Source organism: Myotis daubentonii, chromosome 14 (genome assembly GCF_963259705.1).
Source record: "Myotis daubentonii chromosome 14, mMyoDau2.1, whole genome shotgun sequence".
NCBI classification, from domain to species: domain Eukaryota; kingdom Metazoa; phylum Chordata; class Mammalia; order Chiroptera; family Vespertilionidae; genus Myotis; species Myotis daubentonii.
The window spans coordinates 51,876,620-51,901,706 of record NC_081853.1 but is presented as its reverse complement, the minus strand read 5'-3'; the positions used below and the strand labels follow the sequence as shown (position 1 = coordinate 51,901,706).

At 41.3% G+C, this 25,087-nt stretch overlaps 1 protein-coding gene across 1 annotated transcript in view; it reads right to left on the bottom strand.

Moving 5' to 3' along the window:
• Positions 1-24,692, bottom strand: part of OXSR1 (oxidative stress responsive kinase 1) — a 69,848-nt gene extending 45,156 nt beyond the window's left edge. Inside the window, exons 1-3 of the mRNA XM_059664411.1 lie at positions 24,295-24,692; positions 10,515-10,627; positions 5,284-5,392 (exon numbers count right to left, since the gene is read on the bottom strand). Coding sequence (XP_059520394.1) covers positions 5,284-5,392; positions 10,515-10,627; positions 24,295-24,364 — 292 coding nt within the window. The 5' untranslated portion in view covers positions 24,365-24,692. The remainder of the gene's footprint in view (positions 1-5,283; positions 5,393-10,514; positions 10,628-24,294) is intronic.
• Positions 24,693-25,087: the final 395 nt, after the last annotated feature.

Sequence of the window (25,087 nt, the reverse complement as noted above, 5' to 3'; positions counted from 1 at the left end):
CTTGGTTTATAGATAATATGCTCCTGGAGCCAACTCCAAGGGCACGAGGGGGGGGCGGGGGCAAGTTTAAGCAGTAGCAGGGCTCTGTGGCTTTCTTTCTTTGTCTGAAACACCACTGCCGGACCCAGCAGTGGGGAGCACAGCAGAACCCCATGCTCTGTCAGGCATCTGCAGACTTAGTCACTGTTCGCCCCTGCTGCTCTACTCACAGCAGCTAGCCCTACTGGGCTGCCCGCCCGCACGCAAGCACACACACACACTCTCTATTCCTCCTGGCAGAAGGAAGTGCCTACTACCATAGGCTTTCTCCCCTCTCCTGGCTGGCCTGCGAGCTCCCAGCTGAGCCACAAGCTCCCGGCTGCATGGCTGAGCCTGTGCTTTCCTCCTTTCCCATCTCCTCGTTTATTTCCGGATGCCCACCTTTAGGCATCAGTGTGCGGGTCTCTCAGGTGTGCATCTGTGCTGAGCAGGGACTTCTTTGTTGAATTATAGATGGTTAACTTGTTGAAATGTCAGGGGGAGAGGAAAAGATGTGCCCTCATACCCCATTCCTCTGATGTCACTCTAAGATCATCAACCTTGACTGAAAAATTTTGGTCCTGAAAGGTCTCCCCTTCTTTGCCTCAGCATGTTGCAGCATCTAAGCCTACAGGCACCTTTTCTCTTTCCCTTCCCAAGCTTTCTTAATTGCTTTGATTTCTAAAAATCTTACACTGCAGTTTAGTGCTCATAAATTGTAGAAATAGCTATGTGGATCAAAAGTGCTCCTAATTTCTAAACATAACGTCCTATACTGATAAATCTCATTATTCAATATGAGAGTTTTAATTAGCAAAAGATAAGGATATTACAGTTTCAAGGAAGCATTATGAAATAATAATACTGACACACTGAAACTTATTTTAACTATGATGTCCACGTGGTTGATGGGTTTGAGAGTGACAGTTGCAATTTATTTTACAATTTAATTAGCTTATTAAATTCTATAACAGTACAATATTGCCAAATCAAAAATATGCATTTGTTTTTAATATTTTGGCTGAAAAGGTTGATGTGAAAGAAGGTAGCCTATACACTTTTCTGTCAATTCTGATTATATATATTTTTTAATTATCAAAAGGTCTCCTGTTACTCTCCCTGCTGCAGCTGTGATTCCCTCATCAGTTCCCAAGACACACCACACCCCTCCATCCTGCCTCCAGACAATTCTCTGTACAGTGTTCCCTCTGTCCGGATCCCTTCTCCATCCTTCCTCTGATACCATCTCCACTGGTTTCAGCTGAATATCACCTCCTGAGGGACGTCTTTGTTAACCCCACCCCATCCATTCTCCCTCAATAAGGTTAAGTTCTCCTGACGTATTCCCATGGCACCGAATACTTCTTCACGGCACTCTACACACTTACAATTATTTAACTGTAATTTTTCCTTACTAGCTATGAGATCCATAAGAGCAAGGACCAACAGTTTGATTCACCAACGTACTGGTGATCAATAAGTATTTGATGAATGGAATTTTAATTGAGCTATCTTGATACAGTTTCCTTCTATTAAAAAAAATTAAAGTTGTGCTTAGTTCTACCTACTATATTCTAATATTGCACAATGTATCTCTAAAGGTTAAATGTGTATTCACTGTGTAACTACAAAAGCAAGATTTCATTTTCTTTATAAAGGTGCAAAATTATTACTATTTTAAAATGTTTAGATGTAAGATTACACTGACTCATAAAACTATAAGTAGTTATAAAAAAAGAATTAATGCCTGGAAAAAAAAGAGTTAATGTTTGAAGATTATCCTTCAGGAAATCTGCTAAGTGCTAGGCTAAAAAAATGGGCACTGTCCTAGGACCAGGAAGGACAGGGTCGTACATTTAAAAGACACCACCCAACACGGTCAGTGTGGCTCAGGTTGAGTGTCAACCTATTAACGAGGAGGTCAGGGGTCGATTCAGGTCAGTGCACATGCCTGGGTTGCAGGTTTGACCCCCACTAGGGGGAATGCAGGAGGCAGCCGATCGATGATTCTCTCTCATCATTGATGTTTCTATCTCTCTCTCCCACTCCCTCTCTGAAATCAATAAAAATAAAAAAATAATAAAAGGTACCACCCAGAAACATGTCCTGCCTTTTCTGTGTTCAGGACATTTACTCACTAAGAGAACATGGAGTTATATTTATAATTCTGCTTAGGAGTTTAGCAGAAAGAACAGGCTGGCATACAAGTGTGGGATGAAAAAATTAAGCAGACAATTTATTCCTATTCATCAGAGGACTTTTTAGCAAACATTAAAAACTTTGTATAATACAATTTTGTAAATTAATAATGCAATAAGTGAGCAATAACGAAAGATACAGAATTACCTAATATTCCCATATCTGTCCATACTGAAAGAACCATGCTTGACCACCATCTTGAAAGGTGGTTGCTGTTAGCAAGGCTTCCAACCATCATATGAACAAGGCCCTTAACAAAGCAATCCAGTTCCTCCAGAGTGTCACTAATGGGATTGAAACAAAAAGGTGATTCTGGCCACACTGAAAAGCATCAAGTAACAGGGACTCTTCTTCTTGACCAATTCTTGTGCACCTTACTACATGTCAGCATGGTGATGGAGGCCTTACCATCTCATTCACGCTTCCCCAATGCCCTGAAATGCAGACAGTTACCCTCATTTAACAAACAAGTAAATAGTTTCAAAGAGTTGAAATAGTTTGCCCAATGGCACATAACTGCTAGTAGGAAAGTTAAAATTTAGTTCTAAGCCTGTGCTCTTTCCTTTATAACTTCTCTGGGGAAGTAAAGTGATTAATGAGGTAACATATTAAGATTGCAAACAAATATGGACTCTCTCCGCTGTAACTGTGCATTCTAAAATGGAAAATCGCCGTAACCGGTTTGGCTCAGTGGATAAGAGCGTCGGCCTGCGGACTGAAAGGTCCCGGGTTCGATTCCGGTCAAGGGCATGTACCTTGGTTGCGGGCACATCTCCAGTGGGAAGTGTCCAGGAGGCAGCTGATCGATGTTTCCCTCTCATCGGTGTTTCTAACTCTCTATCCCTCTCCCTTCCTCTCTGTAAAAAATCAATAAAATATATTTTAAAAAAATAAATAAATAAAAATAAAATGGAAAATCATGCTCCCACACAAAATACATATGCAAACAAAACCAAGAAGGCTAGTGATGGGAAAGTCAGGTGGCTCCATCCCACTCCCGCCACAGGATTCAAATCCATGCCTTAGCAAAATCTCTACTTTACTACATGGCATGGGCCTTCAGGTAACCGTAACAAAATGTCCAATCTATACATGCCAAGGGCCTACTGTTTATAATCACAATACTTACATTAAATTCTAAGGACTAAAGCAGAAATGACTGCATATTTACTGCAGGATAAAGCACATAATTAATCATATTAATGCTGGGGACCAAGATTTTTTGTATAATAGAAATGAGATTCAAGTGTAATTTGAAAGTTTTGAAGGTCTATAGCAGTGGTTCTCAACCTTCCTACTGCCGCAACCCTTTAATACAGTTCCTCATGTTGTGGTGACCCCCAATTTCATTGTTACAAATTGAACATAATTAAAGCATAGTGATTAATCACAAAAACAATATGTAATTATAGATGTGTTTTCCGATGGTCTTAGGCGACCCCTGTGAAAGGGTCGTTCGACCCCCAAAGGGGTCTCGACCCACAGGTTGAGAACCGCTGGTCTATAATGTTAAAATGGAATTGGAAGCATTAATGTCAAATCATGACTTATTTATACATTTCCAAGGTCTTTCAACTAGAAGAAATGACAAAGTAGCAGCAAAGAGCATCCCAAGCATCCAAGTGGCTTTCCAAATACCATCCCCTATAGAAAAGACCGGCGATCCTTAGAATGTTGGCTGGCTCTGGGTCTGAGAAAAGCAATAGAAACCTGAGCCTGGGGAATCTTGAACCATAAAACAAGGAAGTTATCAAAAATTGATGGATTCATGTCAAAAGGATACAAGAGAAAGACTGAGGGGACTCCCACTGACAAAATTTTGGGCAACCTGAGCATCAAAAGAATAGATTATCATTTATTGAAATACACTGACTATATAAAAATCCTTGAGCCTATGGACCTATTAATATTTTTTTAAATGACAGCCTCAACCAATGAGGAGTGGGAGGATCCTCTCATTTGGCACCACTGGAGTTGATTATTAAATTAACTCTTTAATATAGAGATTACAATACAAATTAATCAAAGAACCCCAGTTAATAAGGTGAGGTTCTTTTACACAGAAGAATGCCAGTTTATAAATGTAAAAGAAAGGATGCAATAAAGGAAAAACCACCATTCTGCTGTCCCTGATAAATGAACTGATTCAAACAGGGCTGTTACTGAATGCTAAAATCATTAGACAAAAGACTTACAGGGAAATAAATACTCAGAGTGTCAAAGTATTATCTCACAAATTACCTACTAGCTACAAAGGGGAAAAAAAGTTAACCTTTCCATGGAGCAGCCTGGTTATCATAATCTTAAGCAATCAAAATTAACATCACCATTAAAGATACACCAGATGCCCGGCCAGGGTGGCTCAGTGGTTTGAGGGTCGACCTATGAACCAGGAGGTCATGGTTTGATTCTCAGTCAGGGCACATGCCCAGGTTGTGGGCTCAATCCCTAGTAGGGGGTGGGCAGGAGGCAGCCAATCAAATGATTCTCTCTCATCATTGATGTTTCCATCTCTCTCTCTTGCTCCCTCTACCTTCTTCTTTGAAATCAATAAAAATGATTTTTTTAAAAAGATACACTAGATAACAAATCCTTCCTGACGTGATGCACTATGAAGTACACCGCATCACCTACAAAACACCTGTCAAAAATATTCAACTTAAATCTAATCAAGGCTTTAGATCTAACTTTCGATTTGCACGGATTAGAGGAATATAAATCAAGTTAAACATCACCATACAGAAACAACTTGATAAATCCAGAATGTGGAACATTCTACAAATAGTTACCATTAGACCTTTTAGATCAGATCCTTCAATAAGTTCATATCATGGAAGAGAGGAAGCAGGAGGGAACCATCCTAGATTAAGACAAACAAGAGGCATGACAATGCATGCAATCCGTGAGACCTGTCTCACCTCATACACTAGCACTGTTAACAGACACTATATGCTCAGTATCTCCTCACGTGCAAATATCCATGAAAACCAACCAGAATAGAAAAGAAGAACATTTTTATTAACTTCCCAACCTATGGAAATTAACACCTCATTGCATTTTACTCACCTCCACTTAGCAGCTTCATGACTAGCCACAGCTCATCTTTTACTACAAAAGACGTGTAGTAAGACACAATATTAGGATGATGGCACTGACTCATGGCTTGAATTTCTTTCTACAAAGAAGAGAAAACATGGTAACTCATTACATGCAGGCCTGAAACAACACTACAAGTTAGTGAATACAGCCTGGGAATCCCAAGACTATGCCACGACCTTCCTGGGATCTCCATGGCCCTGACCTCTTCGTGAACAGTTACAACCAGAACCACTTAGTTACCCTCAGTCCATTCTGACTCTTCTCCTTGACTCACTGCATCAGTAATCTGTGAAACCGGAAACGTGGACTATGCACCACGCCCTGGCCTGGCACAGGACCACAGAGGCCTCCCCGCGGGCACATATTTTTACTGCAAGGTGCCCTTGGAGAACCATCTTGGGAAATCTGGCTTTACAGCCAGAGAGGATAATTACTAATAAATAGAGGGTGCTCTTTGTTTGTTTGTGGGTTGTTGTTTTCTTTCAAAATATTGTTTCATCCCATTTTTGTGAAATGATTAACAACTCTCACTCTAAAGAGAAATATACTAAAACAGGGCAAGGTCGTAAGCTAAATCCAAAGTAGAAATCTGAGCCAAACGTCTAAGCTTACACAATTTCCATTAGTGAATTTAGATTAGGGTTTGTATGATAAAATGCCTGCTAAAGCCCTGTGTGATCAGGGCCCTGCTTACCTCTCTAGTCTCATTCCTACTCCCTCATCCTTACACCCCAACATAGCCCCGTCCCAAGATCCAGCGAAGTCACTTCAGGTGAGCCATGCTTCTCCTAACCATGGACATTTAACCCCATTGCTCCCTCTGCCTCAAATACCGTCCCCTCATTATTTCTGCCTAGCTAAACCCGCCAATGCTTCCTTCTGAACTCCCAGATCCCCAGGCTGAGTTAGGTATCCCTCCTCTTGGCTTCTACGCTCCCTGTATACATCCTTGTATACAGGATGTAGTACCCGGGGCCTTTGTGGTCTGTCCCTCCTTGCGAGACAGAGAGCTCCCAGAAGGCAAGTACTTAAAAGTGGATTCCTAAGCATCGTGGAACTTGGCACACTTTATGTAATTGCCCTAGTTATGTTTTTGTATCCCTCATAAAACTGGAAACTCAAGGAGAGCTAAGACTCTGTATTTCTGGCACTTATCACTGTGCCTGGCACACCTTCAATAAATATTTGTTGAATGAATGAATCCTACAGCACTTCATACAGTTTTTTACTGATTCATGTATTTGCCCTGTGACCTTGGTATTTGTTTAGTAAAATCAATTGTGTAAAAGTTGCCCATAATCCCTGATTGATAAGAAGTGCTCAATAACTGCCAGTTTTTCTTTCCTCATCTTCTCTACTTGAATGGAAATTGCTTTGTGGCAAGGACCTGCTGCATGTATTGCTGCAACCCCCAAGTCACCAGCACAATCTTCTGTACTAAAAGCTAAGTAAACATGAAGGAAAGGAAGAAGGAACTAAAGTAAGCACCTGCCCGCTAACATAGTTATACAGGATTCGAAGCGATAAGTACATATGAGAGGGAATACATAGGACAGCACATATATGTGCTGAGATTTTACAGCGGTACAGGTGAAATGCACATATAATTAATTTTAAAAAGATGAAATATGCAAAGAAGATTATAGGACGCAATGAGTAAACTTGTCTGGGGTAAATACTTCATGCTTTCAACGGATATTTACCAAGTGCCAACTGTATGCCAGGCATATTAGGTGCCTGGTCACTATGGTGAGCCCTCAGGAAACGTACAGTCTGGTAAAGAAGACAAATACTAATTTACAGCACAGACCGAAGAACAGTTTGATAGGGGAGGTACAAGATACTACATGACTTTATCCGAGAGGCAAATTATCAAAAAATAGGAGTGATCATGAGGGAAGGCTTCCTGTAACAAGTCTGACTTCACTGACACTGAAATAAGAAAGATAAGTATGTTTTTACCAGTTTTGATTGTTTAATTACCTGGGACCATATAAAAAAGGATCTTATAACTATATTCAAGATTTTAAATTTCATCCTTAGGGCAATGTAAAGGAACCAAAGGTTTAACTATATTTCTTTTTTCATAACACCCACTCTGGCTACCTTCTGAAAAATAAATGAGAAAAAGCAGGACCAGAGGCATAGCCTCTGTTTAAGGCTGTTGCCATGATCTGGGTGAGACGGTGGTGGTCTGAAATACAATAAAAAGCTAATTCCTCAGTTTTTCTAACTGTACTGTGGTTATTCTACTATTAGGAGATGTTGAGTGAATAACATATGGAAACTTCCGTACCACTTTTGCAACTCTTTTGTAAATTTAAAATTATCTCAAAATAGAAAGTTAGAGAAAAGCCTGTGATAAAATGTCTGGAGAAAATAAATGTAAGATCTGGTAGCTGATTTTCCCATCACACTTAGCAAAGGTTGTCAGACAAGAAAACATTTTGACAAGAGAAAGGAGCAACATATTGCCTCCTCAGTAATAACTGTCACATATGCTGCACCCCTGCAGTCAGCACTCGCTGGAGAGCCCAGAGCGCCTTCTGCATTATAATGAAGTTACTGTAAAATCACCACATCTTAGGTTTACTGTGTTGACCTACTAGGTTTTTATAAGGTAAACTGAAGGGCTTCCTATCTTTCAGAGATGGAGACCTTGGCACTCTGACCGCTGGCTCTGACACCATGAACACCACAAATAAATCCGGCATTATTGATACTTCTCATGTGTGTGTCTGCAGGGCTTAGTGGGAGCTTACCTTTGTGCCCCTCCCCCACAAAAGCCAATTATCTTAAAATTGCTTTACTAAAAGTCACTTCCCCCAACCTTTACTTACTTGCCACATACATAAATACTACATTTGTAACATAAAGCTTACTGGAATATGTGGCCAAAATTTATGGAAATCTAACTGATGTTTTTTCCTTTAATTAAGTTATATCAAATTTCCTTTCTTCTAAAAGTAAGGCCCTATTGTAATAATACAAATATTACTTTTAAGAATGTCAAATTATATTTGAAAAGAGATGCTCTTTCTAATTTTGAACTAAGATTATAATCATTTTGTATTATATGAAGTAGAAAATAGACTTTAGTCAGAAAGACCCGATTTTTAATCCAGACTGCCATTATCATATGATTTATTGCCTTGCAATAAAATGCAACAACTACCTATCTCACAGAGGTGTTTGTGAGGTTAAAGTACACGTCAGTGCCTGCCACTGAAAAGATGTTTGCTATTACTTTCATGTGAACATAGTCAAGTTATTTAAACTTTGAGCCTCAGTTTCTGTAATCATGAAGTAATGAATAAAACTTTCATTCATCTTTACATTATGTATTATGTAAATTAACTGGCAAATGGTAGAAATTCATTTTGGGCTTCTCAAATTCCAGGCTTAATATATAAATTAAAAATATTGTTTTTCTTTAACAGACTTAGTCTACAATTTAGACTTCTTTTATGATCACTGTTGTTCAAATGTCCAAATGATGCTCTAAGGTATTGCTGGCATCTGTAAACCCAAGTTCATCAAATAGGGTTTCAATCAGCATCTCCATCCAAGTGTGGGTTGTCCCACCAAAGACAGCTCTAGATCATGCCAGCAACCGAGTTCCTGAGCTTCTGTCATGCATTACCAACACCTGAAGAAACACATTTGTCTCATCTTCTAAAAGTCCAACATAGAATTCTATTCCCTCTCTCCCTTTTATTTCAATTATTCCGTAATACTCTGTACTGACTACCCCAGAAGTTAAATCTAATCTGGGACACTGGAAAAAAACTTCTGACTGTCAGATCATCCTAGTCCTAATCCTTCTCTATCACTAGCTGTATATGATCTCAGAGAAATTACTTAATAAAATAACAATATTAATTCATAATTGTATGGCAGTTTATAAAGTTTTCAAGTACTATGTCACTTGATCTTCAGGAGAAACCTCATAAAGTCCATTTTAAGCCGAAGAAATCAAAAATTTAAAAAGGAATGATTTGAAAAGCTATCTTATTTCCCTTGCTGAAATACTTAAAACTATTACATTTACTACATACTTAAAACTACTCTGGGTGTCATGGTGCATAAAAGTACAAAACAATCCCTGTGTGGCTAGCTTTCAATGCCAGAGAACATCTCTTAAGGCTATGGATCCTTGGGACTCTCTTTCTTCTCCCTTTCCCTAGCCTTTACGGAAGCCAGTGTTGCCTGGGTCATTCTATCTCTCATCTCCCATTAATGGATATTCCATTTGACCCAGGAATCACAATTGCAAGATACTATTTTTAGGAAAGAGAGAAATAAGCAAGTATCCTTTATAACAATAAAAAAGAAGTAGTAAGGTAATGGTCCAATACCAGAGGATAGGGTAAAGTGTGGTCTACTTATTCAATGGGACACTACACACATATTGAAAATTATATTAATTCATATTTAGACACAAAAAATTGTGATAAATTTTTCAATAAAAAAGAACAAGTATATGATTCACATTATCATAAATATAAAGAGATGTTTAAATGTGCAGTCTGAAAGATTATATAGCAGTGTTAATTTCAGAATGAGAGGATTATCCTATTAATAAAAAGCCTAATATGCTGTGTCCGGCCATCCATTAAACCAATCAAAGCGTAATATGCTAATGATATGCTAAGGCCACTCAAATGCTCACTATAACGAGCACTGACCACCAGGGGGCAGACAGTTGATCGGTTGACCAGTTGCTATGACATGCACTGACCAACAGGGGGCAGACGCTCCAACTGGTAGGTTAGCTTGCTGCTGGGGTCCGGCATATCGGGACTGAGCAAGACGTGCCAGGCATGCCCTGGAGCCCTCCCGCGGTCCCTCCCTGGCTGGCCAACCTCCCACATCCCTCCCCAGTCCCTCAGCCTGGCCTGCGCCCTCTCACAATTTGGGACCCCTCGGGGGATATTGGAGAGCTGGTTTCAGCCTGATCCCGCAGGCCAGGCCAAGGGACCCCACTGGTGCATAAATTCGTGCACCGGGCCTCTAGTAACTATATATTCTCTCTCTACTTACCTGAATTTTTATATGTTTTATAATAAATATTACTATTAATGAAAAAAATCACATACTTTTAAAAAAGGAATAAAAAAAACTTCAAGTTATTTCCCATTCCAACATGAATGTACAAGAGTACACCTCTCCACTGAAGAAATATGAAACGCGCATACCAGGAGCTCATCCATGCTAGTTTGACATTTCTCGAGGTTTATCCGTTTGATTGCCACTTTCTCCTTTTTAGGGGCACAATATGCTGCTTGGACCACAGCCGTTGCTCCACTTCCTAAAGATAAATACATAAAAGAGTAAATGAATAGATGGGTAGATAAAAACATGACATTTCAAATTCCCACACAATTTAAATGAGAAGTTAACCCTTATCTTGTTCCTACACTCAATAGATGCAAAGAAACATTCTATAAAGCTAGGTGTCTATAAAAGCAAAAGCCTCAACTATTTCATAGAATTGCCAGTAAATACCAGTACCAAAAATAAAAATAAAAAATTGCTAGGGTTTCAGTTCTAGAATTTGATGGTATAGGCCCACATTTCTCTGACCCTTGCCTCTAAATACAACTAAATGCCCTGGAAATAACTCCACAATCATAAAGTGCCTATGAAATGTAGAAAGAAGGTGAACTGGCTAAGGACCTGAGAGTGTGAGGAAAAGCACCACTGTGAGTTCACTGGGTTTTCCATTTATCGCCCAAATATCCATGAATGGGCTCCAGGACAGCCTGCAACCTGAAACCACCAATAGGGATAGACAGACAGACAGACAAACGAGAAGATCCTGCTTTCTGGCCAAAGGACTGTGAAAAGGGAAGCTAAGCAGAGATGCAGAGGGAGACAGAGCCCCATCCCTACCCAGGACAGTGAGGGAGCCAACCGACCACAGCATCAGCAGCAGCAGCAGGGGCCACCCGGGCCCAGACAGCAGTAAGCCAGACCCACCACAGGGGTGCTAGGTCCCAGACCCACACCTGGGGCAACATCCAGCCAATCTGCCCTTAGCAGCAGCAGAAATGGGGACCCACGCCCACCAGTCAGCCCACGTAACACGTGTAGAGATCAAACAGGAGTCCCCGAGGTGCCCGAGAATACAGCAGAAGAGACTCGCACCACAACAGCTCTGAAACTTAATTATCACAGGAATTACACAACTCACAAAAGTAGGCCAGGGCCTACCACTAAACCTAAATAGAGTAGCTGCCCACTAAAACAGAAGATTAAAGAGAACCAAGAGTCTCCTAACATTAGTATCCTGAACGTACGGAATACAATTAAAACATAAAAATAACATGTCACACCAAGGGGGAAAAACCCACACTTGTCTGAGAAAAGATATTCACACTGATGCCAGCACCAACATGAATCACATGTTGGAGAATTTTAGAGCAGCTGTTATAAAAATGCTTCAACATTGGGGCGAGGGGCAGGTGCCGCCTAGAAGGGGTCAATGGGGGGAAAAGAGGGGCATCTGTAATACTTTCAACAATAAAGATAAATTAAAACAAACAAAAAAGATAAAATATTCTGATATTAAACATCTTAACAGATGGTTTCAATGGAGAATCTTACCAAACGCTGAAAGAAGAATTAATAGCCATTTTACACAACGTTTCCCAGAAATGGAACAAAGATACTTCCCAATTTATTTTATGAAGCCAGAATTACCAACCAAAAGCAGACAAAGACATCACAAGAATACACAAACCAGTATCTCTCGTGTACTTAGCTGCAAGATAAAGTAACTTGACTAATCCTGTAACTATTTTTAAAAATCAAATTTGTAATTTAAAAGTTCTATAAAAAAAACAAAAAACACACCCCACACCCTGGCTGGGTGGGCTCAGTTGATTGGAGCGACATCCCAAACACCAAAATGTTTCGGGTTCAATTCCCAGTCAGGGCACATGCCTAGGTTGCTAGTTCGATCTCCACTTGGGGCATACCTGAAGCAACCGATTGATGTCTCTCTCTCTCTCTCTCTCTCTCTCTCTCTCTCTCTCTCTCTCTCTGCCCCCCCCATCCTCTCTCTGAAAAAACAACAAAAAAAAATATTAATGAACATATCCTCAGCTGAGGATTAAAAAAAAAAGAATCGCCATAGATGGTTTCAATGGAGAATCTTACCAAACGCTGAAAGAAGAATTAATAGCCATTTTACACAATGTTTCCCAGAAATGGAACAAAGATACTTCCCAATTTATTTTATGAAGCCAGAATTACCAAGACCAAAACCAGACAAAGACATCACAAGAATACACAAACCAGTATCTCTTGTGTACTTAGCTGCAAAATTCTTAAAAAATATTAGCAAATCAAATTCAGCAATAGATAATACACCACAACCAAGTGGTACGTATTCCAGATATGCAAGGCTGGTACAATATTTTTTTAAATCAAAATCAATGTAATACACTATACCAACAGGGTCAGGAAGAAAATCATATGATCATATAAATTGACACAAAAAAACATTTTTTAAAAAAAGAATCCAACATTAGCCATGATAAAAAATTCTCAGCAAACTAAGAATAGAGGAAAACTTCTTCAACTTCATAAAGAACATTTACCAAACAACAACAAAAAAACCTTACAGCTAACAACATACTTAATGATGAAAAATTAAATGCTCTCCCTAAAAGACTAGGGGAAAGGCAAGGATGTCCATTCTCATCACTCTTATTTATCATAGTAATGGAAGTCCTAGCCACCACAATAAATCAAGAAATAAAAAAAAGACTGCCAGAAAAGAAAAAATAAAACTATCCCTATTTGTACATGACATGATTATTTTTTTTAAATATATATTTTATTGATTTTTTACAGAGAGGAAGGGAGAGGGATAGAGAGTCAGAAACATCGATGAGAGAGAAACATCAATCAGCTGCCTCCTGCACACTCCCCACTGGGGGTGTGCCCGCAACCAAGGTACATGCCCTTGACCGGAATCGAACCCGGGACCCCTGAGTCCACAGTCCAACGCTCTATCCGCTGAGCCAAACCAGCCAGGGCATGACATGATTATTTATAAAGAAAATTCCAAGGAATCTACAAGAAAAGTACCTAGAACTAAAAAGAGAGTTTAGTAAGGTTGCAAGACATAAGATCAACACACAAACGAATTCCACTTCTATAAACTAACAACAAACCAGTGGAAACCAAAATTTTCAAACACAATAACATTAACAAGTAATCCCAAAAAATGAGTCTTTAGGTACAAATCCAAAAAAATCTGAACAGAAAAAATATGCTTGATATTACAAAATTCCAATTAAATAGAGTAAAGAAGGGCTAAATAATTTAAAAAACTCAACACAATAAAGATGTCAATACTCCCAAATTAACTACATATAGGTTTAATGCTGTTCTATCAAAATCCTGGCAATGTATTTTGTACACATAGAAAAGCTTATTCTAAAATCTATATAATAGCCCTAACTGGTTTGGCTCAGTGGATAGAGCATCGGCCTGCAGACTGAAAGGTCCTGGGTTCGAATCTGGTCAGGGGCATGTACCTTGATTGCGGGCACATCCCCAGTAGGGGGTGTGCAGGAGGCAGCTGATCGATGTTTCTCTCATCGATGTTTCTAACTCTCTATCCCTCCCCCTTTCTCTCTGTAAAAAATCAATAAAATATATATATTTTTTAAATCTATATAATAAAAGCATAAGTGACCATTACGGCTGGAATGACCAGAATGACCTGTCACTATGATGCACACTGACCACCAGGGGCCAGACGCTCAATGCAGGAGCTGCCTCCTGGTGGTCAGTGCACTCCCACAGGGGGAGCACTGCTCAGCCAGAAGCCAGGCTCACAGCTGGCGAGTGCAGGGGTGGTGGCAGGAGCCTCTCTTGCCTCCGCAGCAGTGCTAAGGAGCAGTGAGCAGGCGGGTGGTAAGGAGCGAGGGCTCCCGGACTGCGAGAGGGCACAGGCCGGGCTAAGAAACACACACACACACACACCACCACCACCACCACCACCACCACCACCACCCCCGCCGCCTCAGTGCACGAATTTCGTGCACCAGGCCTCTAGTGTATATATAAATGGAAGACTCTAGAATAGCCAACACAATAGTGAAAAATGTGAACAAAGTTAAGGGATTTATACTTCCCAATTTTAAGACTCATATTTAACAGTAATCAAGACTGTGCAGTATTGGCAGAAGACTACACACATACACACACACACATACACACACACACACAGCAGAATAGAAAACCTATTCACACCAATGTGTCCCACTGATTTTGCCAAAGGTGCAAAAGCAATTCAATGGAGATGAGATAACCTATCAGAATGGCTGGGGGGAAAAAATTTAATGAGAACACCAAATGCTGGTGAGGATATGGTGAAACTGGATCACTCATACACTAGTTGGTGAAATGGAAAAACTGGTACAGCCACTCTGGTAAACTGTTTCCCCATTTCTTTTAAAACTAAAAATGGCCTTGTATAACTCAGCATTTGTATGTTGGGTATTTATCCCAGAGAAATAAAAACGTATGTTTACACAGAAACTTATTTATGAATGTTCATAGCAGCTTTATTTATAACCAAAAGCTGTAAACTACCCAAAAACCTTCAACAGATGAATGGTTAAACAAATGGGGGTTAATCCATACAGAGGAATACTACTCAGCAATAAAAATAAACCACTGAAAATGCACAATTACTTGAATGAATGTCAAGGGCATTATGTTGAGTGGGAAAAAAAGCCAATCTCAAAAGTTACATATTTTATTACGCCATTTACGTAACACTGTTGAAATAGTAAACCTAACAGACATGGAGAATAGGTTAGTGGTTGCCAGGGTCAGAGGAAAAGGGGAATGAGGAGTGCTGCTAATGGGTATGGAGTTTCTTTCTGGAGCTACGAACATGTTCTGGAATTAGAGCGGTGATGATTGCACAACTATGTGAATCTACTGGTGTCCGTTACTATGCGTTTGTTTGTGTTTTTGGCTTAATACCTTCACCTTTTTCACTCAGTCCCACAGCCCCTTTCCCCTCTGACATCCGTCACTCTGTTCTCTATGTATGAGTCCATTTCTATTTTGTTTTTGTTATTTTATTCATTAGATTCCATATATAAGTGAAATCACATGGTACTTGTCTTTCCCTGACTGTCTTATCTCAGTTAGCACACTACCCTCCAGTCCATCCATGCTGTCGCAAAGGGCTACCTTTGCTTCTTATTTACAGTCAAGTAGTAGTCAATTAGGTAAATGTACCACAGCTTTTTATCTACTCATCTGCTGATGGGCGCTTGGGCTGCTTCCAGACCTTGGCTATTGTCAATAACATTGCAATGAACATAGGGATGCATATATTGTTTCGAATTAATGTTTCAGGTTTCTTCGGATATATTCCCAGAAGTGGAATCGCTGGGTCATGGGCAGTTCCATTTTTAATTTTTTTAATAACCACACTGCTTTCCACAGTGGCTGCACCGAACAGGATTAGAGATAGGAATTTTCAAAATATTTCATCTCTTCTTTAAAGCAGGTCCCTTTGTGTGGAATTTTTCAAACTACAAGTCAACTTACTGGTTTCAACCATCATTTTTCTTAGAGTAAATAGAACCAAATAGAACACATCAGTATGCACGGAACAGAGTAAAAGAAAATGTATCTCTTAAAAGTGGTTTAGTCAAGGTGTGAAAGCTACTGCGCCAATGCCTTCTAATAAGCATCAACCCGATGTGAAGATTATATAATGGCAAGTATAAATAAAACAATTCTAATAAACATCCTAATTCAAACTTTCACCATTTTACACTGTTGTGCATCTCAATGCACCATTTCCCTTCATCCCCACTTCTTACACTCTTCTGTCCTCGATAGTTAGTTAACTGAAGGATTAGCGTACATTATACAACAGAGTGGATTAATGCACAAAAATATGAATGAACTTTCTCCTGAAATCCTTCAAATTGGGTAACTTCATCTCTTGAGACAGAAAAGGAGATGCCCAAAAGCATGATGGGGACTAAAAACCTTTGCGTCTCCCTCCACTTTAGTACACCCAGGTATTTAAAGAGAAAGTGAAGCCCTAGCCGGTTTGGCTCAGTGGATGGCGCGCCAGCCTGTGGACTGAAGGGTCCCGGGTTCGATTCCGATCAAAGGCACATGCCCAGGGTTGGGGCCTCAATCACCAGTAGGAGGCGTGAGGAAGGCAGCAGATCAATGATTCTCATCATTGATGTTTCTATCTCTCTCTCTTCCTTCCTCTCTGGAATCAATAAAAATATATTTTTAAAAAAATAAAAGAGAAAGTTAAAAAAAAAAAAAGGATATTATTCCTATCAAATGAACCAAATCATTTGAAGATATTTTCTCCCAAAATGTTAACCAGCCATCACTATATCAGATACACATTCTAAAGATTCCGTTTTTAAGTATTTTTTAATAAGGTTTTACATTTACTAAAGAGCTAGCTTAGACTGTTCATTATGAAAGATGACGAAAGCATCGTCACCTGAACCATGGAAAACCATGGAAAATACAGGAATTTACAATTTTGTAAACCCTTTTCTAAATAAGGCCTCTTGTCAGAGTCATGTTGAAAATTAAAGCTCCTAGAACTGGAGAAACAGCTGTGAGAACAGTCATCATAAAAGGCATGCTATTCTCTCCACACAGTGATGGAAATGAAGACACACTGCCATATGCTTTGAGTAAGTTTTCAATCAGCCGGATGGTTTTGCAATGAATCATCCCTTTCTCTCCTGTTCACTCCTGTGATCTCCTATCTCAATAGATGGTAACTCATTCTTCCAGATGTTCCAGCCAAAAACCTTCACATCTTCTCACATCCCATCCAACCACACATCTCTAATTTTGAAATATGTCCTATCTGACTGCTCTCACCCCCGCTACAACTGCGTCTCTCCCCTGGGTAACCTCTCCTTCCACCTTGAACCCTTACAAAACCATTCTCCACCTAGCAGCCCAAGTTGTCCTGATCTATTTAAAACTTGCCTCTGTCCCTGGCAGCCCCCACCCCTTTCCCGGCTTTATCTGTCCTTCACCACTAGATTATAAACTCCAAAACGCAGGGATTTCTCTCTGTTTTACTGCTATCTCTAGCATCCAGAACAGTGCCTGACCCTTAAGGAGTTCATTATTTGTTGAACAAATTAATCAATCAGGTAGTGGCATATGTTTTCAAGAAAAAAATAATGACCTGCTTGGGACAGAACAAACACAAAAGCAGCCCAGTGTTACGGGCCTTTCCTCACGATGACCGTGAACTAACATTATTGAACACTTGCTCAGGGTGCCAAGTGCTATCCTGAGCACTTTCTTTACTTGTGTTGCTGTTTTTCATCTAATCCTCAGAATAATCTCATGAGTTAGGTATTATTGATCTTACAAAGCAGTGTAAGAACAGCAATGTAAGCAAGTGTAAGACTTAGGTCATAAATTAGTAAGAGGCAGGGTAGGACCTAGAAACCAGAACTACATGATGTTTCAACACCATGCTCTTAACTGGTAGGCAGCTGCCCCTTTAGGTTAAAGCTAACATTTATTAACTGAATACTATGTGTCAGGTTAAATTATTTACTTGAAATGTCTTATTTAACTGTTTTAATTTTTTCAAAAAACCGAGGCCCACGTTTTTAGTTGCCTATCCAACAATTTCCCCTTATTTTTCAACAACAAAACTTTCACCTAAATTTGTGTGAAGTAATAATGTGCCCAGCTAAAAAGCTTCATTTCACAGCCCCCCCTTGCAAATGGCCCAATTACACAGTTTTGGCCAATAAAAGAAATGGAAGCCACCGAGTAAAGCTTCCAGGAAAGTACGTCCTATGAAAGGGTGCCAACTAAGTGGTCACGTGCCTTTGTCCTTTTGCCATACTCTTCCAGCCCGAACACAGGCTCCAGGCTATATAGGTGGAACAATTATCTCGAGAATGAGAGTCATGTGCTAAGTGTAGTGGAGTGAAAACTAGAGCCTGGGTGTCGGATGGCACCAAGCTGCCACTCCAGTTTTCTTGTTATGTGTAATGGGGGGAAAGTATTTTATTAAGCTACTATTATTTATTTTCCATTACATGTAGCTAAATGCAATCCCTGTTTGATACAAGCCTATGAGGCTGTTGGCACAAAGCTGGCCTTATTAAAAATGTTGCCATAATTAAGTCTCCCAATCATGGGGAAAAAATACACTAACCATTGCTTAAGCATCACTGTTGATAGAGCAAATGTCTTTCGCACTTATGCAGGGGGCTAGAGTGGGATCCTGAAACCTGCATTTGGAAATCACTATGTTAGACATCAGAATGTGTGGCTACTGAACACCTGGTCAGAATCCTAACGCAATAATACGGGTTAGAAAGGAGCTCAAAAACACTGAAAAGATGGATGATTTATAGAGAGACCAATACTAACATTTGTTACAAGTAAATATACTTAAAGAAATTCAAATCTTATAAAAAATGTTTAAGATAATAAAATTCTTTAAAAGGAAGTCCTTTGAATCCTGAATCTGTATGTTTTTATTTTGTTTGAATTAAGAAATTTTCTTTTCTCTGTAGGATTTTGCCAGAAAAGGAGAGAACAAAACAGAAATATTAAGAAATATTAACCCCACAAATATAGTACTAAGCAGCATACATGAAAAAAAATTACAGTTCAAATAAATATAATGTGCTTTGGTCAGAAAGACATCATTATACCATTTATAACTATAAAAAGCTAATATGCAAAGTGTCTCCACGGGAGTTCAACTGGGAGACCAGGAGTACTATCGCTCGCTATGATGTGCGCTGACCACCAGGAGGAGGTGTGGAATGAAGGGAGGCCCCAGCCGGCAGCCAGAAGACCCCATGGCCAGGCCTAGAGAGCCTATCTGCACACAAATTTCATGCACCGGGCCTCTAGTTTCCTTATAATACAATCCCTTGAAAATAAAAAATTCAGCCCTAACTGGTTTGGCTCAGTGGATAGAACATCGGCCTGTGGAGTGAAAGGTCCCAGGTTCGACTCTGGTCAAGGGCATGTAACTTGGTTGTGGGCACATCCCCAGTAGGAGGTGTGCAGATGGCAGCTGATAGATGTTTCTCTCTCATCGATGTTTCTAACTCTCTATCCCTCTCCCTTCCTCTGTAAAAAATCAATAAAATATATAAAAAAAGAAAATAAAAAATTCAAATTAACCTCTCCCTCCCCAAGCTTTATCTTTTTTGGACTCCAAGCATTTGTTTCCTGAAAATAACTGAGTGCAATCTGAAAACAACAAAGAATTTATTTTGAAGACCACAGCTTATTACAAAATCCTGTATTCCAAACATTTCAGTACAGAAGAAACATCAGAATAAGAATACACTGCTTTATTGAGCCTTGCTACTTGTACCAGTACTAGGCTGTAGTTGGAGGAAAATCTTTTTTTTCTCTCTCTGTTGGGAAGATAGGTGAGAGTGTGTGAGGAGTGGAGTGTCAGGGACTTACTAAAGAGAGGGAGAACATTATAAGAATAGTATATACAACATCAGCATAGTATATACTACATCAGAAAGGGTGATCAACAAAATATCTGCTCCTGCCAGATGTTTTCATTGTAAGGCTATTCCTTTAATCTGTCAGACTCTGACCATCACCTTCCAGTTTATATCCAAAAACTAATCAAATACAGATGCAGGAACAAGGACCCGAAATAGGAAAAGGAGAGTTGGACACCAGTACTGCCTTTGCCATTAATTAGCTCTATGGCTCCACACAAGTCATTTTGCCTTTCTATGTCTCAGTGTTTTCATCTGTAAAACAAAATGGTTCACCTTACCTCACACCATACAGAAAAATTAACTCAAATGTATCAGAGTCCTAAATCATATAATATGTGATTCTTTGTGTTTGGTTTATTTGGCATGTTTTTTTTGAGGTTCATTCATGTTGTAGCCTGTTGCATACATTATATTCCCTTTTTTTCAGACACCACTTGATGAACATCGGGATTCTGCTTTTTTGTTGTTGTTGTTTTTTATGGGGGGTTTTTTGTTTGTTTTTTTAAAATATATTTTATTGATTTTTTACAGAGAGGAAAGGAGAAGGATAGAGAATTAGAAACATGGATGAGAGAGAAACATCGATCAGCTGCCTCCTGCACATCCCCGACTGGGGATGTGCCTGCAACCAAGGTACATGCCCTTGACCGGAATCGAACCTGGGACCCTTGAGTCCGCAGGCCAATGCTCTATCCACTGAGCCAAACCGGTTAGGGCTGTTTTTTATGTTTTGATGTTGGATAAGTAAAGATTTCTTAGCTACAACACCAAAAAAGCACAATCGATAAAAGAAAAAAAGTGATAAATTAAACTTGTATCAAAATTCAAAACTTTTGTATTTTTTAAATGTTTTTATTGATTGGAAAGAGAGAGAGATAAACATCGATGTAAGAGAGAAACAGCAATTGGTTGCCTCCCACACATACCCTGACTGGGTACTGAACCTATAACTCAGGCATGTGACCTAACCAGGAATGAACTGTGACCTCCTGGTTCATAGGTCCTCTCATCCACTGAACAATACTAGCTGGGCAACTTTTATGTTTTAAAAGACACCATTAAGAAACTGAAAAGAGCCCTAACCGGTTTGGCTCAGTGGATAGAACATCGGCCTGCAGACTGAAAGGTCCCAGGTTCGATTCCGGTCAAGGGCATGTACCTTGGTTGTGGGCACATCCCCAGTAGGAGGTGTGCAGAAGGCAGCTGATCGATGTTTCTAACTCTCTATCCCTCTCCCTTCCTCTTTGTAAAAAATCAATGAAATATATTTTTAAAAAACAACTATTTAAAAAAAGAAACTGAAAAGACACATATGTAATGCTTTAAACAATAAAATTTAAAAAATTAAAAATAAAAAAAAATCAAATATCAAGTACTCTAAAAAAAAAAGAAAGAAAGAAACTGAAAAGACAAGCTACAGACTGGGAGAAAATATTTGAAATCATGTATCAGTTTACGAAGTCCTCAAATCCAGAATGAATACACAGACAAACCCCTATAGCTCAATAAGAACACAACCCAAAGCACAACCCGAAAAGACAAAAGATCTGAATAGATATTTCAGCAAAGAAGATATATGGAAAGCTAATAAACAAGCACATGAAAAGATGCTCAACATCATCAGTCATCAGGGAAATGCAAAAAAACCACAATGAGATTCTACTTCACACCCATTAGAATGGCTACAACCAAAATGACAGACAACAAATGCTGGCAAGGGTATAGAGAAATAGGAACCTTCATACATCACTAATGGGGATGTAAAATGGTACAGTCACTTTACCTTCTGATGCAGCAATTCCACTCAAGAAAAATGAAATATGTTCACATGAAGTGCTCACAGCCAAAAAACAGAAGCCCAATGTCCAGCAAGTGGTATCCAAAAAAAAGGGGGGAGGGGAGAGGCATAATATATACTATAAGGCAAGCTATAACATGAATGAACCTCAAAAATAAATTATGTCAAATAAAAGAAACCAAACACAAAGAATCACATATTATATGATTATTTTTATATGGAAATCCAGAAAAGGCAAATATGGAGAGACAGAAAGTAGATTTGTGGTTGCCTGAAGCAGGGGGTGGGGACAGGGAGTGACTACAAATGGACATGAGGCATCTTTTTGGAATGATGAAAATGTTCTAAAATTGGATTGTAGTGGTGATTGAACAACTCTGTAAATTTACTAAAAACCTATAGAACAATACAGTTAAAACTGGTGGATTTTAAGGTATATAACTTACACCTCCATAAAATTATTTTCAACAATTAAAGTACTATGCTAAATGAAAGAAGCCAAACACAAAAGACCACATGTTATATGATCCCATTTACATGAAACGTCCAAAAAAGGCAAATCTATAGAGACAGAAAGTAGATTTGTGGTTGCCTGGGGCTGGGAGTGGGAACAGGGATGAACTGTAACAGGCACAAGGGATCTCAATGAGGTGATGAAAATGTTCTAAAACTGGATTATGCTGATTGGTACACAACACAGTAAATTTACTAAAAATCACTGAACTTTATGCTTAAAAATGGGTGAATTTTATGGTATTAAATTATACCTCAGTAAAGTTATTTTAAAAAATAAGGGGTCAAATCTTAACACTGGCATTCTCAACCTTTTATCCATGGACCACTCTGAATGAGAACAAGACTAACCCTACCCCAGAGGACTGAGACTCCCCTGTCTCCACTCCCGGACACCCTACTGATACCCAAATTTCTACTCTGATGCCACCTTAATAGCAAAGGCATTAAGAATGACCACAAGCATCCTCTTCCCCCTAAAAAGATGTCCACCCAAAGGAAAGCAAAAACGCCTCTTCTAAAACCACCACAGGGACGCTTTTCTTAGTTTCAGACACTGCTTTGGGATCTCCCCCTTAGTCCCTTCCTTCAGCATGAAACTCTCAGGGGCCCGGAGCCATCTCTGCAGGCAGAGCCCTAGCTAGCAGCTGTCCTGCGAACCAACCCACACATGTCAAGACACAGCAGGTAAGGAGCACACAGGCCCAGGAAGCGGCTTAAGGGAAAAGATGTGATGTCTTTCAGACAAAACTTAGCCCAGATCTGTTCTGAAACAAGAGGCAAGTGGAAAAGAGAAACATGACCAAGTTTCTCTAAAACGCAGATACCGTACAATAAACACACCCCCATGACAGCTAGTGAGCGTCCAGCCCGTCTCTGCGATAGAACTAATTTTAGGACAGGATGCTGATGTAGCAAAGGAGACAACCTCCTTCCTTCAATGAACAGGGGTCTGCTCGCGTCCGCTGGACCGGGTTTCTGTTTAAGGACACCCACCCCTTTTTTCATTTCTAAAGTCACTGGAGTATTGTTTTCCAACAAACACCTCCCTCATCACCCCCCATCACACGTGCCTCTCGAGAATGACAAACTCCGCGCAAGTTCTGTGCCCTGCCAACTGGTATTCCTGGACCCCTTTCAAATCCACTCCACACACAGCAAGCAGCCAGGCCCACTCGATGCCATGTCCCCGCCTGAAGCTCTCCAGTAACACTTCAAATTCCAGAATCCTTACCAGGGCCGCGAAGGTCCCTGAGGTCCCGCCTCTCCCTTTCCTTTCTTTCGGCCCCTCGGCTCCTGACACACATCAAGCTGGCCCCCTCCTCGGAACCTTTGCCGTTTCTCTGGGCAGGGACCATCTTCCCTAGGCTCTTCAGCCTCCTCCTCATCCTTCCCTGCTCAGCTCCAACGCCGCAGAAAAAGACTTTTTTTCCTTGAAATCGCCCTCAGGAGGTCTCCAGGTCACTCCTTATCAGAACATCTTATTTCCCAGCACTTGCCAAAAGCCTGTAATTGTTTTCATTTGTCTACTCATTTCACGTCTGTCTCCCCGGACAGAGAGTCGGTCCGGAGCGGTAGGAAGTTGTGTTGTGTCCACGTTGCTCAGAACGGTACCTGCAGCTTCCTCTCGAGGGGATCCCCACCCAGCTCCACCCCAGCGGCGCCCGGCATTTCGGGGGCATTTCCCCCGAGGCGGGAATGAACTATAAAGCACCCGATCCCACAATCCCCCACGGAGGTAGGTGGCTGTGTCTCGACTCCAACACCCCATTTCTTTGCGCAGCCTTGACAAGCCTGCACTTTTCTTCCTCCCCAGGAGACGTCTGTCGCTCAGGTTCAAACATCTATCACTGCGTCCGTCTATGCGGAGCCCCTCCAGCCCACCCAACCCCGCCCCACGGGCGCGTCACTCAATATTCCCTCCCGCGCGGCACAAACCCGGAGCCTCACCCACGCGCCCCACCAACCCGGGGGCCCCACGAGCGCCCATTCATATCTGTGCGTCCTGTGCTGCCGAGCTCCCGCTAGTGCCCAGAGTCCCGCGGGTCTCCACGATCCCGCGTGTCACCCGCTGCCCAGAGCGGTGCCTCCCCACTCAGGGGCGCCAGCTCTCACCGATCACCTCCTGCAGCTCGTAATCGTCCCTGTTGATGGACCAGGGCAGGGCGCTCGAGTCCTCGGACATGACGGCAGCTGAGCTCTCGGTCCTCCCTCCAACTCGCTGACCTCTCTCCTTTCCTCGCCGCGCCTCTCCCCACCCCCAACCGCTGCCGCCGCGACCCCACCAATCTCCTCGAGAACAACCAGGTCCGCAGGGCGCCTGGGTGCGGGGTCACCGCGCGGCGGAGCGGCGGGGGCTCGAAGCTCCGGCGGATCTCGCCTCCTGCTCCTCTGCGTCCGGCACTCCCCGGCCCGGTCCAAGTCCCGTCCTGGGCCTCCGCTGCAGCAGCGACTGGAGCTTCGCCTGGGCCCGGCCCCTCTGTCCCGCCCTCCACCCCGGCCCCACGCACGGGCCAAACTTTCCCTTCACCTGCCGACACGCAGCGCGCTGACGTCACCGCGCCGGTCACGCCCCGCCTCGGCCCCGCCCCCTTCCGCCATATCAAGTGCGGCTGAATTAGCAAGGAGCAAGCAAGAAGCCCGAGAAGGTGCAAGTTGACAGTGAAAAGGCAGGTTGCTTAGGAAGGGGTCCAGCGAGGACATCGGAGAGCCAGGGAAGGCCCTCAAGTAGCACAGACGAGGTGGCCACACTAAGTATGGCGGCCAACGGCGGCCAAGGGGAGGGGCGGAGCCACTTCTGGCGGCGGGGGGCACGTTGCCGTCTCCGTGGTCGCATTCATTGGTTTGTTTGAGAGGGAATCAGAAAGGCGATAGGCGTGTGTGGACATCAGTCATACGCTAGTCCCGC